At 37.5% G+C, this 20,912-nt stretch overlaps 1 protein-coding gene across 1 annotated transcript in view; it reads right to left on the minus strand.

Annotated features, from left to right (window-relative positions):
• The window catches only part of COL12A1 (collagen type XII alpha 1 chain), a 124,811-nt gene that overhangs the window by 35,638 nt on the left and 68,261 nt on the right, over positions 1–20,912 (minus strand). Inside the window, exons 33-49 of the mRNA XM_083376905.1 lie at positions 20,641–20,780; positions 20,242–20,371; positions 19,229–19,371; positions 18,037–18,166; positions 15,628–15,770; positions 13,997–14,126; positions 13,162–13,281; positions 12,761–12,907; positions 11,505–11,621; positions 10,232–10,378; positions 9,126–9,200; positions 8,530–8,669; positions 7,669–7,792; positions 6,450–6,593; positions 5,341–5,505; positions 2,549–2,587; positions 2,309–2,447 (exon numbers count right to left, since the gene is read on the minus strand). Coding sequence (XP_083233031.1) covers positions 2,309–2,447; positions 2,549–2,587; positions 5,341–5,505; positions 6,450–6,593; positions 7,669–7,792; positions 8,530–8,669; positions 9,126–9,200; positions 10,232–10,378; positions 11,505–11,621; positions 12,761–12,907; positions 13,162–13,281; positions 13,997–14,126; positions 15,628–15,770; positions 18,037–18,166; positions 19,229–19,371; positions 20,242–20,371; positions 20,641–20,780 — 2,173 coding nt within the window. The remainder of the gene's footprint in view (positions 1–2,308; positions 2,448–2,548; positions 2,588–5,340; positions 5,506–6,449; positions 6,594–7,668; positions 7,793–8,529; positions 8,670–9,125; positions 9,201–10,231; positions 10,379–11,504; positions 11,622–12,760; positions 12,908–13,161; positions 13,282–13,996; positions 14,127–15,627; positions 15,771–18,036; positions 18,167–19,228; positions 19,372–20,241; positions 20,372–20,640; positions 20,781–20,912) is intronic.

A 20,912-nucleotide genomic window follows, 5' to 3' on the forward strand; every position in this document is an offset into this window, starting at 1 on the left:
AAAAGACAGAAAGGCTAATTTAAATTCTCTGTATTATTCAATATGTTTATAAGCCAGGTCTTCCTTCAAACTCACTGAAAATTATTATGAAAATATGCAAGAATTATATTTAAAGCTAAAATTTCATCAAGCTGAAGATTGATGTTTTTTTTCTGCAATGGGAGAGGGTGTGGGAAGGAGAATTGTGATCAAAACATCAACAAAACTGTTTGTGATTATTAAATAACAAGATTTTTCATTTTAAGATTAAGGATTAATTGTATGAAAACCCATTGTTTATCAAGAATGACAGCAGGAAAATATTCTGGAGAAAGAGACCAGGAGCATTGGAAATGCAATTAAAAGAGGAAGGCAGTAAGACCGAAGAAATAAACACTTTTATAGAACTGCCCACCAACACATTATTTAGATTGACAATGGTTCTCTCAGATCTCCAAAGATTATTCTCGGAGATCTTGTTTAATGCAAATGCTATTATTTAGACGGCTTTGGGAGTATTTGCCTAGATCATGAATGGGAAAGTCAAGTAACTTCCTGACAGTTAGAACAATTAACCACGGGAACAACCTGCCTCCAGAAGCGGTGAATGCTCCCAACACTGGACAGCCATTTGTCTGTAATGGCATATGGTTTCCTGCCTGAGCAGAGGGTTGGACTAAATGACCTCCAAGGCCCCTTCCAACATCATCATCATCATCATCACATTATTATTATTATTATTATTATTATTATTATTATTATTATTATTATTATTATTATTATTATTAAAAACAGCTACTAAAATTAGAACTATTCTTTGCAGGTAATCCATCATTATACTAGAGATGAGAAGGGGAAAGGCCTTGGAAATGTTTCCTTCAGATCTTGAGTGGAAAAATGCAGTCAGTCATATACCCTCTATAACAGGGGTGTCAAACTGCGGGCTGAACATGTCATCCGGAAGCTACGCCCATCCCATTGCCGGCAATGGCAAAACAGTCCCAATATGTTGCGTGTTTGACATGTCTGCTCTATAAGGACAATAATTGAAACCTGCCCTGAAGCTTCAGTTATCCCATAAAAGAGCTGTAAAGTCACTAATGGGATTGGTTCACTTCTTCCTAAGAAACCAGTTCTTTAACAGCTGTTTCCAGTTAATTTCTGGCCATTAAGTTTTAGTGTTGGCCGTTAAAGCTTCAAATGTGCTGACTGGAGAATCCTGGGAGTTGATGTTCACCTATCTTAAAGCTGCCAATGTTTAGAAACACTGACATAAAGGGATATTTCCTCCCTATGCACATGCCCAAATGAACAGATAATTTTCAAAGCCTTTTCTCAAGAGTGCTGGGCAAATGCTTAGGCAGGTGGCTACAAGAAAGAGGGCCTTCTCAGTTGCAGCAGTCTCACCATGAAATGCCATCTTCAGGAAAGTTTATCTGCTAGCCACATTGTTACTTTTTTTCAATGCCAGTTAACATTACTTTTTGTACCAGATATTTTAGGATTTAAGTCCCTGACTGTAAATAATTTTAATGCATTGCATAGAATAACTATTTTATATCTATTTCCTATACTGATTTTTTTACTTCATCCAGCTTATGAGGGGCTCAATAAGACCCGGTCTTTTTTTGCCTCTAAAAGAGGCACCAGGTCTTATTTTCGGGGGGGTGTCTTTTCCACTCACCTCGTGACAGCAGCACCGACAATCTCGCCCAGCCGGTCCACTTCTGCAGGTGAAGGAGCAGCTTCATTCTGCAGCTGAGGATGGAGCTTGGGCCTGCATTTTGCAGTCAGAGGCCTTTCCTGAAGGTCTCTGCAGCCAAGAACCGAATCCATAGCTTGGTTCTCGGTTACAAAGGCCTTCTGGAAAGGCCTCTAACTGCAAAATGCAGGCCCGAGCTCCATCCTCAGCTGCAGAACAAAGCTGCTTCTTCAGCCATAGAAGAAGTGGGCCGGTGAGGCAAAGGTCGATCCATGGGAGGCCTGGCTGCAATGGTAAGCTCCAACCCCACACCCTCGCCGTAGCTTGATTTTTAGGCGTCCACCTTTCCCCAAAAGTAGGGTTTATTTTTGGGTAGGGCTTATATTAGGTCCACCCCCAAAAATCAATCTAGGCCTTATTTTCCGGGTAGGTCTTACTTTTGAGGAAACACGGTATACACACACACACTTTCTATCTTTGTATATATCTTGTATGTATTTTTATTTCTCACCATTGTTAGCAAGGATTCAGCATTCAGCACTATCAATTCTATCTCCAATATAACCACCATCTAGTCAATTTTCTGCAATTAGAAAAGATTTGAAGAAAAAAAACTAATATACTTACACAGTGGGCTGGCTAACAAAAGCATTTTTATGAAGCCTGTATGCCACGTAGCTTGGGAAAGATCCTGACTGCAAGGAAACTCCAGGTACTGAAGCAAAATATTTTTCTGTTAAATTGTAAGCTTCCAGCATCCTGAAGCCTATTATGTCAGAATAAAGAGAAAACAGAAAGAACAGTGATGGGATTAAGAAACAGGGAAGTAAGACGTTATTAGACTGGAATATTCATGTTATTTCTTACCAGGAGAAGTGTATCCATCTAAGTACATGAGAGGACAAGCTAGAAAAAAAGAAACAGATATAGCATGAAAAGTGAGCAATGGCATCATTACTAGAGGCACACAGCTGCCTGCAAACAAATGTCCTCCACAGATACAGAACTACAAATGCCACCAATCTTAGCTTTCTTTAATATGGTTCTTTATTTATTTATTTACTTAGTGTATGGCATATCTTTTTTTTATTAAAGAGTTTTACAAAAACAAAATTTTACAATATATCCCCAAATCCCTCCCACCCCAAACCCACCCACTTCCCCCCCACTTCCCAGAGCTAAGTACAGGATTATAGTTACAATAATCATATTCTAAATAAAAATTATGCATAATATACAATTACACTTAGTGTATGGCATATCATACCATATGTGGACTAGCGATATATATTAACATTTCAACATTTCACCACAATACAATATAAATGTTAAAAAGATATATGTCCATGTATCAATGTCTAGACCATCCAACCCCCAACCACCGGGATGTGGATTGGAACTGGTCCGTGGAAGGGCCACGCAAGCGGCAGGCGAGCAACTGAAGCTTCATCTGCACATGGACAGGATCTTGGTTATGTGCGAAACCACTGTCTGCCTCCCCCAGTCCATGGAAAAATTGTGTCGCCAAAACTGGTCCCTGGTGCCAGCAGGTTGATCTAACCACTGAAGCACAGCATTATTTGTATTTTTAAAAAAATCAGATACTGGACCAATATATGCCCTCAGAATACAGCCGGTCACGATGTGATTGACAGTTTGACCCTGCAGTAACAGTGAGGGGAGGATATTATGCCCCATTTATACAGAGAGTCCCGGCAGACGCCGTGTGAGGTGCAAATCCTATTCAGGATTGTCCATTGCTGATGTAGTAGTTCAAAGCCTGGCATCTTTTTTTTGTTTGGTCATTTATATGTATTCCTACATCTGGGCATTCAGCGATTCATTTGGCTTTTCTTTGGGAATCGATGTGAAAGTTGTTGGGGAGATGTTGTGCAAGTACCAGTGGATTTGAGTCTTCCAGCTGATAGTGAGGAAGGTCGTCATGCACTGGTAGGAATGAGCTGTTCGTACTTTTTCTCTTTTCTCTCACTAGTACATTTTGCCTTCACAAAGCTGGTGGTGTTGTATGGTTCAGAACAGGAAGCCAGCAAGTCAGAGTGTTTTTAATACATCCACTTACAATCCTCATAGTGTCACTGAGTCTGGCGTCTAACTTACTATTAGGGCAGCTGTTAAGCTATACAAGGGCACAGTATTCTGCTGCAGAGTTCATCAAGCTTAGTGCTGATGACTTGAGGGTGACAGCTGAAGTTCCCCATTTGGTTCCACATAATTTCTATAGTATGCTATTCCTCCTTTTGATTTTTTCTGCCACATTCTCTAGGTGTAAGACAGAGTCCGGTCCAATATTACTCCAAAATATTTTGAATGGAAAACATTGGGAAGTAAGTTGTAGTTTTAGTAGACCTTTGGGGCTTCATATGCTAGGTAGTTTGTTGTTAAGGTGGAAACACATGGCTACTTTTTTGCTGGTGCTAAGAGTGAGCCTCCAGTTAGTGAAGAATTTTCCCAAGATTTTAAGATCTTTTGGACAGGAGGCTGTCTGCCATCTCCATGTGCTTTTCTTGTACTGCTGTGGCAAAATCATCAGCATATCCAAATTTGCTTCCCCTTGTCGCCGGCATATCTGATATGTGTAAGTTGAATAGTGGAGGTGCCATTACAGAGGCTTGTGGGAGGCTGTTGTTTAATCTTCTTAACTTATTCATGTTGTGGCTCATTATTATCTGAAAGGACCTATCACTCAGCATGTTATTAATTAGTCAATAGAGATTTTTGCAGGGGATAATATGGCACAACTCGTGTAACAATCGGTCCTTCCAAACTATGTCGTATGACACAGTTAGCTCTACAAACACAGCCGTGGTTTTGAGGCCTGACTGGAATCCTGCTTCAATTTAATCTATTAGCCTTAGCACCTGGTAAGCCTTCACTATGGTAGCTCTGGTTGATGAGGTTTGCAGCCAAGACTGTTTTCAAGGCACCAAGATAAGGAATTACTACTAGGAAGTTTTCAGAGAGAAGTCAGGTTTATATATCAACAATTGCTTTTTACCAGGGTCACACACCAATCAATTTCTATTTCCAGTTCCAATTCCAACACCATCTGCAATGATCTATGTATTTATCTGCTCTGACAGATTCCATAATACAGACTGTGACTAAGTTTCTCCTTCAGAGACAAGCAATGCAGAAATTCAGAAAAAGACCTGAGAAAGAGACAGAACCTCCCTGGTTCAACTCAATATTCTGCTCTCTGTTTTAACTCAAAAGATATCATGAGACAAGCCACTCCATCTCAGCTAAGAGCTCCCAGATAAGGACAGCGTGGAATGTTAATATAGGCTAAGGCTTATGTGCTCATGTTAATGCTTATTTTAGGAAAAAAGCAAGCTGCCTTCCGAAGAGTCAGGACTTTAGTCAATCAACCTCCAAACATTCTACAATGATCATTAGTGATTTTCCAAGGTTTTCTATTAGCATCATTCCAAGTTCAACTTGGATATGCAAAGGCTATGCTTGGGAACTCCTGTATGCAAAGCATGTATTCCGCTACCGTCTCTTCCTTTCTGGTTATGTAACAGTGAGGGGAAAAAATATCTTTTCCTTAATAAAATAAATACCAGATTATGTTTTAATTGTGATTTACACTGGATTAAATATGTTAACCCATCCTGGAAAAAGATTATTTTACTCACTTGAGGTAGCTGTCTCACAAACAAAAGTGACAAGGTTATCTTCAATCTTTTCAAAAGCATCAAAGTCGTCAACTATAAAGACGTGACGTTCACTTGGCTGACTTGCAATTTGGGCTAGTTCGTGGTAATCAACATCAGCTACACCAATAACAAATACACTGAAACCTGCAAAGACAATAGCAGTGGTTGAAATAACATGAACGTGGGAAGTTTCTCCAAGTTCTACTGGGAAAAAAATGCTCAGTGTCCCATCATATTAGGGCAACAACCTGATACTACCCAGGCACATGAGGATCTCAGAAGCCTTAGGGAAGAAGTTGCATTAACAATACTGACAGCCAGACTGGTGTAGTGGTGAAGTTGCTGATGTAGAAACCAGAGGACTATGAGTGCTAGTCTCACCTTTGGCACAAAAGCCAGTTGGGTGATTTTGGGCCAATCACTCTCTCTCTCTCTTGGCTCAACCCACCTCACAAGGTTGTGGTTGTGGGAGGGAAATAGGACGAGGAAGGAGTATTAGGTATGTTTACTGCCTTGAGGAATTTAGGAAGTAATAAAGGTGGGATGAATGGTGGACATAAATACAGAGATAAGCAGTACAGGTAATCGTCGACTTATGACTGGCTGCTTGGTAACTGTTCAAAGTTACAATGGACTTCCAAAAGGAACTTGCAACCTCGTTCTGAGGTTCCTACGGCCACCACCACCTCCCTGCATTTTTATGGCCATTTGTAGTGTCCTGCAGTCATGGGATCAAAATTTACATTTTTGCCCAAAACCCGCATTTATTTCTGGTTTTCAGCAAAAAGATCCCATAGTGAACAATGGGTTTCTTAATGACCATGTATTTACTTAATAAAACTGGGTTGAACACACGATGCCCTACTTTATGACATCGTGACCTACCACCATAATAGGCAGGCTCCATAATAGTTATAAGTCGAGGACTTACCTGTATTTAAAGTACTCCACCCAATGCACTAGTGAAGGCACAAGTGGCTATGGAGCACTCACAATCTGAACTGCATGTATTCCAGTCAACCATGATACAGAATCTGAGATTTGATGAAGACTGCAGAATTAAACCCTGCCATCTAAATGTGGCTTACCAGACTGCTGTATGACAGCTGCAGCTTTCATCACTTCATCTTGTGACCGACCATCTGTTACGACAACAAGGACTTTGGGAACTCCTTTCCTCATGCCTCTATCCCACGTAAGCACCTTGTCTTTGATAAATGTAAGTGCCTTTCCTGTGAATCAAGAAAAGAGTTTCATTGTACTGTTATAGATACTAAATTGATGTTGAATTTAACTACGGCAGCAAGACTTTTGGTAGCGCAATATTGGAAGAAGGAGGAACTGCCTACTATAGAAGAATGGACTTTGAAAGTTTCAAACCTGGCAGAAATGGCAAAGATTTCAGCATATTTGAAAGAACAATCGCAACAGAGATATATTTTGGAATGGAGAAGATGGATCGATTATATTCAGAATAAATATGGGACTAGAAAGTTTCATTTAGTATATGAATAAGCATTAGTATTATATGATGTATTACTAATTAGGTTATTTAGTTATTTAGTTATATTAAGATGAGTTAAAGTGCGATAGAATTTATAGTGTCTTTTTTTAGTCGGTTAGCATATTTTAGCTTAAGTTGGTTAAAGTTTATACCCTGTATTCAGCTCTGGGAAGTCAGGGAGGGGAGGGGGAGGGAGGGGAAGTGGGGGGGAGGGGGAGGGAGGGAGTTTATGTTTTTAAACATGTATTTTAAAACTTTTCAATAAAAAAAAGAGTTTCATTCAGGTCATCAAGCAAAAGCCACGACTCTGCAGGGGCGGGGGCGGGGGGGGGAGGAATAACACTGGAATACATTCTAAGTTAAAACCTATGCAGTAACAATATGAGAATAGGGATGCGGTGGCTCAGTGGGTTAGGACGCTGAGCTTGCCAATCAGATGGTTGGCAGTTTGGCGGGTCGAATCCCGAGTGCCGCGTAACAGAGTGAGCGCCTGTTACTCGTCCCAGCTTCTGCCAACCTAGCAGTTCGAAAGCACGTAAAAAATGCAAGTAGAAAAATAGGGACCGCTCCGGTGGGAAGGTAACAGCATTCCGTGCGCCTTTGGCGTCTAGTCATGCCGGCCACATGACCACGGAGACGTCCTCGGACAAGCGCTGGCTCTTCGGCTTTGAAACGGAGATGAGCACCGGCCCCTAGAGTCGGAAATGACTAGCACACATGTGCGGGGGAACCTTTACCTTTACCTTAACAATATGAGAAAACCTATCCCTGAAAACTACTATTCAGACGTTGTACTAAATTACCTGTTTTTGTGTTCCCTCCTCTGTACTGAATATACTGAAGGGCTCCCAGGGCCTGGCCCTTATCATCATAGGTGTTCAAATTGAACTCAGATTTTGGATCGTCACTGTATTGCACAAAGGAAACCTAAAATGAAAATAAAAAACCACCCAAACGTAATGTTATATTGTTGAAGAAAATACAGTTCAACAGCTCATATTCTACGTAAGTCTTACATATAAATATATGTACAAGCACATCTTTTTTATTAGTAATAATTATGGGTTTTTAAAAATGTGTGCCCGACTTCTTTTTTTAATTAGTCTGTTATTTAGAGAATTGTTGCAATAGGACTATTTAAAAAGGAAAGAAGGAAAGGGAAGGGAAGAGGGAAGATTTATTTATTTATTTATTTATTTTATTTTAATCCCATTTATATCCCGCCCTTCTCCGAAGACTCAGGGCGGCTTACAATTTAAGCACAAACCAATGTGCTTAGCAATAGCCTTCATTCTATGTATATGCCTGCTTATTAGGGCTTTCGCCCCCCCCCCCAAGCAGCATTTTTTACAAAGTCAGCTTAATTGCCCCCAACAATCTGGGTCCTCATTTTACCTACCTCGGAAGGATGGAAGGCTGAGTCAACCTTGAGCCTGGTGGGATGCGAACCTGCACTAATTGCAGGCAGCTGGTGTTACTTAAGGAGGCATTAGCCCACTGCTCCACCAAGGCTCTTATGAAAAGGCTCTTAATTTTTTTTTCATTTTTGTCACAGGTGATAGGATCTTTAAAACTGAAACTGCCATATTATAACTACAGTATTTACTTGAAAGATATGCAAAAACCAACTATATATCTTGCTTAATATTTAAGAACTGACTAACCTGAATTCCATGTGGATTTATTAGGTCAAATGCACCAATCGTGTTGAAAACAAATTTCACCACCTTGTTGAAATTTTCATCTCCAATGCTCCAAGAAGCGTCAGTCAAGAAGACTATATCAGCTTTGGCACCCTTGCATACTAAAAGATACATTGGATTCAGAAATCATTCAGAAGATGCAGCACAATAAAAAAATAGGATGTAGTAACTGGAACTTTTCAAAGTGACAGGCATTTGTCAAAAAAAATGATATAGGGTCTAATGCAGGGGATTGGACTAGTAGTCCTATAAGGTCCCTTCTAACACTGTTATTCGGTTTTGCTATGCAAAAACTTTCCAAAAAACTTTCTCTATTTGGATTTATACAAAAGACATTAAGACACTTATGTATGCCAAATCTGTCCACAAAACAAAATTTAAAATACTAACTCAAATGTATAGATACATAGAAAACAGGGGAATGATTAAATGCCATTGGAGCAGAACTTACTTCACTGTTTACAAGCTAACGTTATTCTTAATTACAGTTTTCTGAACCAAGGTAAATTCCAGAACTCTCTTTTAGATCTTATAGACATCAAAAACCAAACACTTACCATCCCGTGCAGGTGGGATTGTTGGAGGTGGAGGTGGCGTAGGTGGTCGCGTTGGAGGTTCAGTTGGCTTGATTACTAAAGGAAATCAATTAAAATATTTTGCATTTTCATAAGCAAATGGGAAATAATGCAAGTGGAACAGAACTATAGGAAGCTGCTCCCTTGGCAGATCAGTTGTTAGAAATTTACCAACATTTTCCAGCAAAGGTTTGGATCCTCCTGTCTCCTAAACTATAGCTCAAATATGTTTCAGGGATTTTGAAGTTCTATCACCATGGCCATTTATTACAGTGCTAGATTACAGCTCCCCTAGAATAAGAGTTGGGAATGAAGCCTGTACATTGCTGAATGGTCTCTTCTGTTCCATCCCGTGCCCCTTCTCTGAAGGACAGGATAGGGGATGGGTGAAAGGAAAAACAGGAGGGATCCCTCGTAACCCATCCTCCTTGTACTTTCATGATGCTGTGTTGGAAATGTTGCCTTAAAAATGATATGTAACTATCTCGTATCTATAAAACTTAACTACTTTGCCCTGCAAAAAAGGTAAGGAATGGGAAGAGGGTGAAAAGTATCAAAATCCTAACACAATAGACATAGGTAGCAAAGATTGTTGTCTCTTCTCAGCCTAATGCCCACATGCTGTTCAGCTTTACTAACAAGAAATGCACACCGAATAATTATAAAGCAAATGGCATCTGTGGTACAAGTATTGTAAGGTTATTTTTTAAAGCCACAGTTTGTTAAATGTTCCATAATGGCTTCCTTTAAGTGCAAATATTGTATTAGGTGTGATGGATGATCCATATATCATACAACGCCCCCAAACTCCCAGGTATGGCTTAGCGCAATGAACAAGCCTATTTTTGTCTGGTAAGCAGAATGCGAAGACTGGAATCCAGCTGTTTTTTGAAATACTGGCAGTCACAAAAAATGCACATTTTTCAATTCATGAATGAAGGGAAGCTGGGTTGTTCGGGGGAAAAAATCCATTTACTAAACCAATGGTATATTCAGAGAAAAAAAGCTTTCATTATATTCTTTATAGATTCTCTAAAGTTGTTCTGGTTTTGTTATTGTTATTGCGGTTCCTGTCATTTTGGACTTACATGTGCGTTCTTTTGTAGAGACTGGAGGACCTTCAAGATTTGGAGTTTGAACAAAGACAGTAGCATTATATTCAGTGTCAGGTGAAAGCCCAGTAAAACAGTGACTGGTTTCTGATCCACGCACTGTTATTTCCTGACCTCTAGATCCTGTAAGCAAGAGAGAATAAAAATGCTTAATTTGTAGGACCTTATGTACACATCACTGTTTGCAAGCAGTATAATAGCTATAGCACTTAGATTTACATACCGCTTCATAGCGCTTTACCGCCCTCTCTAAGCAGTTTACAGAATCAGCATATTGTCCCCAACAATGTGGGTCTTCATTTTACTGACCTCGGAAGGATGGAAGGCTAAGTTAACCTTGAACCAGTCTGGATCGAACTGCTGGCAGGCGGCAGTCAGCAGAAGTAGCCTGCAGTACTGCATTCTAAACACTGTGTCATCATAGGTCTTCACAACATAATACATGTCATGAAGAAGTGAAATTGTTATACGGCAGCACTACCAGCTCTATAGCAGAATGTGGTTTTTTTATTTTTGTTTTTAATCTTCTAAACCATGGCAATTCTGCCTGTAGGCTGGTGAATTGCCAGAATGCGAGAAAGACAAGGTATGAAATAGCTGACGCACACAAAGAAAGAATAGCTTAGTAAGCAATATTCTTAATTATGATGCAGGAGAGTTAAGTTTAATACTTGTTTTCATCTGCTTCAAAGTTCCTTAATGCTCATATATACCTGCTTTTTTCCAAAATAAAACAGGAAATAAAAGTAGTTTTTGATCTGGTAACATATTCTGTTTGTGTAACATTTCAAAATTATTTATACATATTATGCAAATAGGAAGCATTATTTGCAGTAACAAGACATAATTTGTATTGATAAATTACTGAATTGTAATAAGGAAAATTGTAAATAAAGGACCATTAGGGGCAAGGTTTGTTCAAATCAGGTATATAACGTTTATAATAAACTGATATGTTATTGGACATTTGATGATCGTATGCACATTTTGAATAATTGTAACAAATTCAGAAAGACAGCAAGGATATCAAAGAAGAAACAGCTGACCGGCAGTTGAAATAATGCTCTTTGGCTGAAAACAACAATACTTCATACTTATTTATTGACATTATTTGTAGCATCTCCAATCCATGGAGATTTGGATGATGAACAATGTAATTCAAATATGCTAAATAATTTAAAAGGATCACTAGATATTTTGTAAATTAGTCATGACATGTAACCAATTTTTCATCCAAAACCATAATTACCATCAGCTGGATTTAGTTTCAGTCTGTAAGAAGAAGCTGACCGATGCGCTGACCATTTGATACAGAAAGTGTCCCATCCCACCTTATAACTTGTTAAATCTGTAACATTCAAGTATACTATGGAAAATAAAAGAAAAAAATCCATTAATCCAATGGAATAAGTGAGATATACTCTACAATTATGACAAATTATGTTAAGTCTTTCAGGATTAGGGTTACCAGATATCCGGCCAAAAGCAAACCTCTTTGTCTGCATGTACTCAATCTGGCAGGCATAACCTTACAATTATATATTATCTGGATTTTTGAATAGCTAGCAACTATCTCTTCCAGAGCAGCTTTTCTGCAGCTCAATGCTTTCCTCATAAAAGCTAATCACAAGATAACAAGCTTTCCTTTGTGACCTTAATTTGATAATTAGGTAGAACTCCAATCAGGGGCTTGGCTGCCACCTGAAACTGACAAGACCTTAATCAGTTACACATTTAATAATTTAATTTAATAATTTAATTTGTATACTGCCCTTCTCCCGGAGGACTCAGGGCGGTGAACAGGGCAATACACAATAAAAATAGAATACAAAAATTGAAGGCTTTTGCCTCCTAACTGGATCTAGCCATGGAAATTCCAGCATTAAAGAAGTCAGAATGCTTTACAGATCTTCCACTTATCATATAGCATTTAAACTGAATTTGATATTAAATGTTCAACCAAAATGGACTGTACTGATACATTTATATCCAAATATATGTGTGTGAGTGCGTGTATTTGTGCGTCATCCATTATATTTAATAAAGCTTTAAGCTTCAAAATCTTAGAAATATACATACATATACCTGTACGTATAACACAGGAGTTGCTGCTATTCAGCATCTTCCATGGGAGGGCAAGAAGAGGCAGCATGAAAAGAAGCTTTGAAGCATAAGCTTTGTACCTTTCATAAGTGTGTTTTGACATCACATGCATGCACAAAAGGGCCAGGGCTGGTAGGATGATAAACTGCTATCAAATTGGCATGTTTCATCACATTAAACGCAGAGATAACAGCAGGATGTTAAAATGACCCACAGTGATTCAGAGATTGAACATTTCTTGGACAATGGTATGTTCTCTGAAAGCCCAACATAATAGGACATTTCTTCAAATGTATCTTTCTTACAGAGCAGGCAGGTTCCAAGAGATCAAAGTCTCTTGCTGCAATTATTAGTATTCTTACATCAGCATTAATATATGGGGAGGGAGAGCTTTGGCCTTACATGTGGTGCCTTGATCTACCAAAGGTTCGCTAAGTCCAGACTCGTACTGAGCATATACTTTCACATCGTAGGAAGTACTAGGCAGTAAGTTGTGTAAAGTATATGAAGTCACCTCTCCAACAAATACCTCCATGGGCTCATCTGAACCTTAGAAGAAGAAAAAAATATGAAAAAGAATGTTAATGTTAACATAAAAAGCTGCTTTATAATGAGCCAGACAATTGACCCGTCCAATTGTGAATTCCTATTTTGCTGACAGCAATTATTTGGGAATGTCAATAGAGGCCTCTCTGGCAAAACTACAGCAAAATCTGCTTTGATAACAATTATTGAAAGGTGCTGATAATATTCAGTCCCAAAGCCATATTTGCATGTTGGCAGCCCAGCATTTGTAATCTTACCTACAACTTTATACACAATTTTGTATCCTAAGATAGGAGATTGGACAGGATCCCAGGCCACTCTGAATCGGGTATACCATTCATCAGATATACGAATATTCTGAGGAGAAAGCAGCCCAGCTAAAAAAAAAAAGAATTAAATGCATTAAGTTAGGGAAAAAGATATTTAATATACCCTAATGCCCAGTCTATTTTTTTTACTTCTTTCAAAATTGTGAAAGGCTGAAATTTCCATACTAAAATAAAATGAATTTATAATTTTGGATCCTAAATTAAAACTGAATACTTTGAGCACTATTTTATTGTCAAAATCAGCCTTTTGCAGAAAATTCTAATGGTGGACATAGGGAATTATTTATCTTGTTCTGAGAATATATATATAGTAATAACTCAGATGATTTAACAATGTAAATATATCGCTATTAGACTTAGCAAGAGATTTAGTTACATATGCCCCACTTAAATTGAGTATCGGATATAAAATTAATAATTTAAATGTCAACATTTCACCACAGATAATTTGTATCATATATATTATATGACATTTGTTCAAATATTTTTAATAAGTATTTTCAGAAATGTAATGGATAGTTTCAGAGTTCACCTGATATACTATGTTAAGATTTTTTTCAACTTGGGTTGACAAATGGCAAGTTTTCCTCATAGTAACTAGGCTCTATAGAACTACTTCAACTGGTTTGGAGGACTAATTTGAAGGACAGTAATTCTATATACTTTTTTTCCTTTACAAACTTTAAGCTCTCCTTCAGCATCAGCTGAACTTTACTATGTAAAATCAAAAAGAGCATTGAGACAACAGTTATATTAATTATACCTGTTTTTCCATTTCCTGTCACTTGTCCACCATCTCCATCATCATAAACTGCTACAACAGTAATTTTATAAGGTGTATCTGACTGCAAAGGCTGTAGCAACACAGTGTTTATTCTGCCAGGTACTGTTGTCTAAAACAAATTACAATTGGGGAAATAGTGTACAATTAATAGATTAATAATTATTAATAATTTACCAACCATTTTGGTCCACCCATCAGATTAAACACATGTTGAGGAGTCACTGTATGCCTGTTAGCATTAGGAATTAAATTGCACATTTTAACAGTATAAGGGTAAAAATCATCCAGATGAAACTAGATACAGCCTTAAACATGGAAATTAAAATTTAGTTCAGTAATTCATATTTATTTGTTTTTATTCTATTAGGAGATTGTATACTGCCTTAATCACAGTTACATAATGTATATAATAAAATCAGTAAAAAAACAATACAACAATGCAATAATATCCTTTTATTTCCCACAGATTGGCCATTAATGTTTTTTTTCCTTCTTACACCATACCAGTATATGTTTTCTTCAAGTATGGTACCGAGACATAGCAAAATATAGGTTCATTCAGAAATAAGAAATAATCATAACTATGCCTATATATGTATATTTTTACAGAAGTCAGCAGAACATATGCCTTTAACCTCCCTATGGGAAATAAGTTGACTAAAGTATATTGTCGAAATTTTGCTACTAAATTTGGAGTAGGAAGTTATAAACTATAAAAAACATTGGAAGAATGCCTAAAACAAAAATTGAGAGCCAAAACTCATTCCTACTGCTCATGCTTATAAAACAGAGGTATATCACGGTCATTAGAAATGAATCAACTGAACTTATCCTTCCAATTGAGGTGGATAGAATTTGCTTCTACAAATATGTATTTTCTGGTTCTTGATCATCTTTGAACAGATCCCAGAAGTAATCCCTGCCTATATTTTCTGCTCTTGAGCTATATACCGTATATTTTTTCTTTCGTTCAAAGTCTGGTTCTCAGAGACTGCCTGACAAGTCTCTGCAGTTTACTTGGCAAGTTTTTCCAGAAACAGTGTCAGGTGCAAGCAATCAGAACATGTCCAAGGTTTAGCTGAAGATTACTATGTGGGTCAAAATGCCCATATAGTAGGTCACAGATGGACTTTTTAAACCCAGTTGAATTAGTGGAACAAGCATACCATGATTAACAACACCATTTATTTCAATTCGTTTACTCTACATGTGATGGAGTCTAGCCTATTGGTTGCAATAGGGCAAGATCTATTTCTAATAGTTTTATTTCAGAGGATGGAATAGTTTTGCCCTTTTTAGTAAATAGTTTGAAATACTATTAAGATTTGTAAAATTAGTTTCACTGGAGAACATGAAGACTGAACAAATAGTTCTATGTATTTCTTCCAAGAAATTATTGTCTATACGTAACTGAATAGCCTTGTCTTGGATATATAGGACATGACCACCTTGTAATTATGTAATGAGAAAATAGTATTTTTCATTTCATTTTTCATTCAACAACTTCCACACAATAAGGCACTGAAATTAACAGTTAATGCAACCATTACCTTGCAGCAGCAAAGTAATAGTAAAGCAACTATTATATATATTAAAAAAAACAAACTTACATATTCATCTATGGGGTCCCCAGAAATAGAACTATATATAATTCTATATTGCTGCACAGGCCCATCTGCATGATCCCATTGAACAGAAAGACTGTTTGTTGTTGGATCAAATACTCTTATGTTCCTGGGTCCACTACGAGGCACTAAGATAAATGAACGTTAAATATAAAATAAATTCAGTGTAGTAATATTCTCAAAGCATTCTTAAATCTTTACAGGGGCATGGACAAAATGGGCATTCTAGAGATTGTGATCCAAAACTATTTTGGATTAGCCAGTTTGGAAGAACTGAAACTTGGATAAAACAAAATCCAGAAGGGATACTTTTCCCCTCATCCATTTAACCGCTCCTAATACTGCATCTCTCATTTGCCCACCAATCCTCCAATTATTTCTTCTCTTGCTTCTCAATTTCTTCTTAGCCTTCCTGGCTTTTTCCCTACTTGGGGAAAAAAACAGCTGTTCCCTTCCATGCATACAGCAGACACATACAATATGCAGGAAGTTTTTTTTGGCAACAGCCCATCTGAAACCAGAAGTTCTGTACACAGAACATTTTCTACATCCTTAACATTAACTTTGTGCGTCAATTAATTCCATTGGCTGATTCTAACTCAGTAATTTTCAAATGATGCTCAGTTTGAAAAATGCACTGCTTTTGATGACAACTAGAGCTTGAATCAACGCAGTATGGATACTGAGCAATTATGAGCATGGGCAGGTAAAATTACTTTTCTTAACTTCACTGCTTTAACATGGTAGAAAACAGCTGCTCACAAACAAACAAATAAATAATAGAATTTTCCAAAACGGTTAAATTAATAAAATTTATTTATGCAATCCAATATTATGATCCCTTGTAAGTTTCAAATTGTGAACATTTTTGATTTGCTATATCCTTCTAGAATAGCTAATAGTTAATCTGGTTTCATGGTCCTGGTGAATGTTCAATATATAACTGTTCGTGGCTTCAGAAACTATCACTAAAATAATTCAACTAAAATAATTGCATTTATCAAAACAAAAATTAAAACTGGTCAAGTGAGAATTATAAATTTATTCAATGCTTATTCAACTTTTACAAGCTAAATAGGAACATTGCTTACTCTGGAATGGCCAACTCAACAGATAGTGGAATGTTCATAAAATAAGCTTCATAGAAAATTTAGACATTATTTATTTCCCACTAACTGAAATAAAATAGACAGTGACACAGCTAGTAATGTGTGTCTACCTCTGTAATGACCAAACACAGAATTGTGCTTTCTGAAATTGCACTTTCATCTCGTTGGATGATTAAATCAACTTTCTCATTCTATAATGTTTCTTTCCTCCAGAAACATCCTTCCTCTATCATTGTGATTTGCCATCTTGCTTCCTCCACAATTCCTCCAGTTTTAATCCTACTCTCTACCCATTCTTTCATTGTAGTATCCTTAATCCAACAGAATTATACTCTCACTCTAGCCGAATGGCCTCCATTCACTACCACAGCTCAACCTGTCTCCTTTCCTTCTCCCTTTCTTGTCCTCTTCATTCCTCCATCATCTACATAGCCCAACCATCCACTGGGTAAGATTTGGAGCAGATCATCCTTGTGAGTTTCAAAAGGAGTCCTAAACAGACAAAATTTATCCTCTCAAAACTATCCTTGAGGACAAAGATGCCTCTCTCTTGACCTTATCTAATATAAAATCCTAATATTTGAAGTTTTACATTTTTAGCTATAGCAAATGTTTTGTAAATTTGTACTAAAGGCCAAATGTCAATCTGAACATACTATTGACAATCTAAGATGAAATCATGAAGGTCACTTTCAGTCACAATGAACTGCATGCTAATATTATATACACAGACCTGTCAGTACTCACTAGTGCAGGGGTAGGCAACCTCAGCTCTTTTATGACTCATGGACTTCAACTCCCAGAATTCCTGAGCCAGCATGGCTGAGCCAGCATGGCTGGCTCAGGAATTCTGGGAGTTGAAGTCCATGAGTCATAAAAGAGCCGAGGTTGCCTACCCTTGCACTAGGGTTTCTCTCTGAGTCTGATAATCCACAAGTATATTAACATTTACCAAATTCTGGATATTCATACTTTAGTCCTTAATATGAAAACTGGCTTTAATTCTTCTGAATACTTTAAAGTGGAACATTTCAAGTGTTCAAAGAATATACTTTAAACCTGTATTCAGAGACATAATATTGAACTAAATACAGCAAAATTTTCTTTGCAAAGCTTCCCTCATATACATTTATTCAATACCTTTAATCACTGAAATGGGATAAACTACATTCATGTAAGGTTCAGTGCAGAATGTAAGAACCAAAGCATATTTAGAGAACTAGCTAGGAAGGAGTAATTCACACTAATCAGAGTTGGGCAATAACGTGCATGATTTTCTACTTACATGTTCTTCCCTGTCCTGTACTTGGATCTCCTTCTCCATCAGCATACAAAGCAACGACATTTATTGAATAAGGAGTATCAGGAGACAGACGTTCCAGTAAAACGTTGCGCGTGTTGCTTGGAATAATAATCTAGAATGAAAACAATACTGGAAATGTTGTCTGTAACTGATGGTGAGCTGCTGAATATTCTTCACCAGCCCAATAGACTGCTTAAGTAATGACTCTTCAGAGACAGTTAACAGCTGAAAAACTACCTCAACTCTCACTTGGAACACATGACCTGGGGATTATGCGCCTACATATCCCCCTACCCAAATTGTGAAATGTCTAAAAATGTCAAAATGTTGCTGTTCGAATATTTGGCCCGACTTTTTTACATCTGTACAGTACATCTGCTGATATACTGAGGTTTTAAATTTTTACTATTATCATTTTCCTATACCCTGTTTCCCCTCCTCCCAATGCATTGTGAGCATTTTTTTACCTTTGATCATGAATCAATGAAGTAAAGGACTGAAAGCTCAGAAAATAATAGTGGAAGTTACGAAGTGGGCTTCCATGATTGGGGGTGAGCCTGAACTCAATGTTCTTACTCCTAGTCCAAAAAATTAACTATTACGCTGCATTGGTTCTAAGCACAGAAGCATTTCTCCACAAACTGATACAAGTTATAAAGCTGTCCCTAAGAATGTCTACGCTACAGATAACTCTTGACAACCATTCATTTAATGACCGTTTGAAGTTACAACAGCACTTTTTAAAAAGTGACATAATTGTTTTTCACAGTTATGACCATTACAGTATCCCTATGGTCACATGATCAATATTCGGATGCTTGGCAACTGGCATCTATTTAGAGATGGTTGCGGTGTCCCAGGTCATGTGATCACCTCTTGCAACTCTCTAACAAGCAAAGTCAAAGGGGAAGCCAGATTCACTTAACAACTGTGTTGCTAACTCAACAACATCAGTGATTCACTTAATTTTGGTAAGAAAAGCCATAAAATGGAGTAAAACTCATTTAACAACTTTCTTCGCAATGGAAAGTTTGGGCTCAATTGTGGTCATACGTCAAGGACTACCTGTATATGACAATTTGGAACATTCAGACATTCACAGTGGAATAGGATGCATTATTTCTTTTTCATCAACCAGAGATCGCTTTAGAAATAACTGTATTAAATTACTTACAGATTCTGATGGCCTTGTGGCAGCTAATGGTTTATAGACAACTTTGTACTGCTGTACCGGACCTGGTGCAGCCTCCCACTGGACGTTAAGGCTGTTTGTTGTTGGGTTGTAAACTTGGATGTTTCTTGGTGTCCCCCTCATCACTGAATTATATAAAACAAATTTGCATTTTTAAAGAAATCTCCCTATTTGTAGACACTGAATGAAGTATAATCACAAGACTTAACTATTATATCAATTGCACTTTAGGTTATTTGTGTAATAATGTTATTTATGTGAATAATGTCTAAGTCATTTGCATGAAGATATGGTGTAGGCATCATTGTGTTGCACAAGGATGTCATTCCCTAAATAATGTCACTTATGTCACCACGATGACTTAACTGTTCAATTTACTGGACACTGGGAAATAAACTATACTCTTTCCCACTTCCATCCCTACAGTCTACTAAAAGTAAGTTCCATTGTAATAATTTTGGTATCACTGAGGAGGATCAGCTCTGGAAGAGAGAACCCAAAAATACTTTTCATATGTTAAATAAGCTTGCAAACAAGCAGATTAATTATGACCTTTTTGTGAATTTCAGTTCTGTTTCCCTGTATTTTTTCTACTATACCTAGATTTTTGGGCACAGCATAAACAGATTTGTCATAAAGTAACCATAAATCATAGTTTTGAGCTTAGTCTTATATAGAGTTCATCATTAAAACAACCCGGATTCATTAACCAACCAACTGGTTTTAAATGTGTTTTGCCATGGAGCTAAGCCAAAAATAAGCAAGCCACTACCTTCAGGCTTAAGGTTATATAGGAACCGGGCTAATATCTACAAAAATAGCTTACTAATTTAAGTCACCTTACTAAATTAAGTCAATGATTTGTACTATAGCATATTGAAGTACCGTAAGCTTAAGCCCTTTACAATCAGCAAGTTACCTAACTCTATCTTAATTGTGGCCCAAAGTCCCAACATTTAATGAAAGAGGAAAAAACTCCTCCTAGTTCTACTTACACGTTTTCCCCGTATCTGACACCCGGCCTCCATCGCCTTCTGAGTAAACAGGGACAACGGTTACTTTGTATGGAGTGTCGGACTGGAGATTCTTTAGAACAGCATAGTTTGTATTCCCAGGCAAAGTTACCTGTCAAAGGTTTAAAACAGGACATGTAATTGGAAATTTCATGGTTGTTCTTAAACTACTTTCCCTATGAATTGTAAAAGGTAGCCTTCACGTTCACTAAAATTCTCCTCTTATTTTACCCAAATCTAAAATCCCAGGGGAATTTTTCATCAGTGGTTGAGTGCTCCATAAGCAGGGTCCCCAAATTCAGTGGAACATCATTTTGAAAAGCCTCCAAGCATGTGTACAGAAAACTACCCAGGTACAAAATATGCACACAAAAGAATTACCATTTCCTCTCTTCCTCCTGCCACGGGTACATAATACACCTTGTACTGACGAGGGTTGCCTTCAGCATGATCCCATCGGACGTTCAATGCGCTAGTGGTTGGATCGTAAACTCTGAGATTCCTTACAGTATTGAGAGGTTCTGAAGGTATTTAAAAGTACAAGACAGAAAGAACTATTAAATACAGATATGCATTACTATAAATCAAAGTTCTATACATTAGATATGAAGCATGCCACAGCTGTGGCATAAAACTGACACTTGAATGGCTGC

This window comes from Vipera ursinii (assembly GCF_947247035.1).
Source record: "Vipera ursinii genome assembly, chromosome: 1".
Taxonomy (NCBI): domain Eukaryota; kingdom Metazoa; phylum Chordata; class Lepidosauria; order Squamata; family Viperidae; genus Vipera; species Vipera ursinii.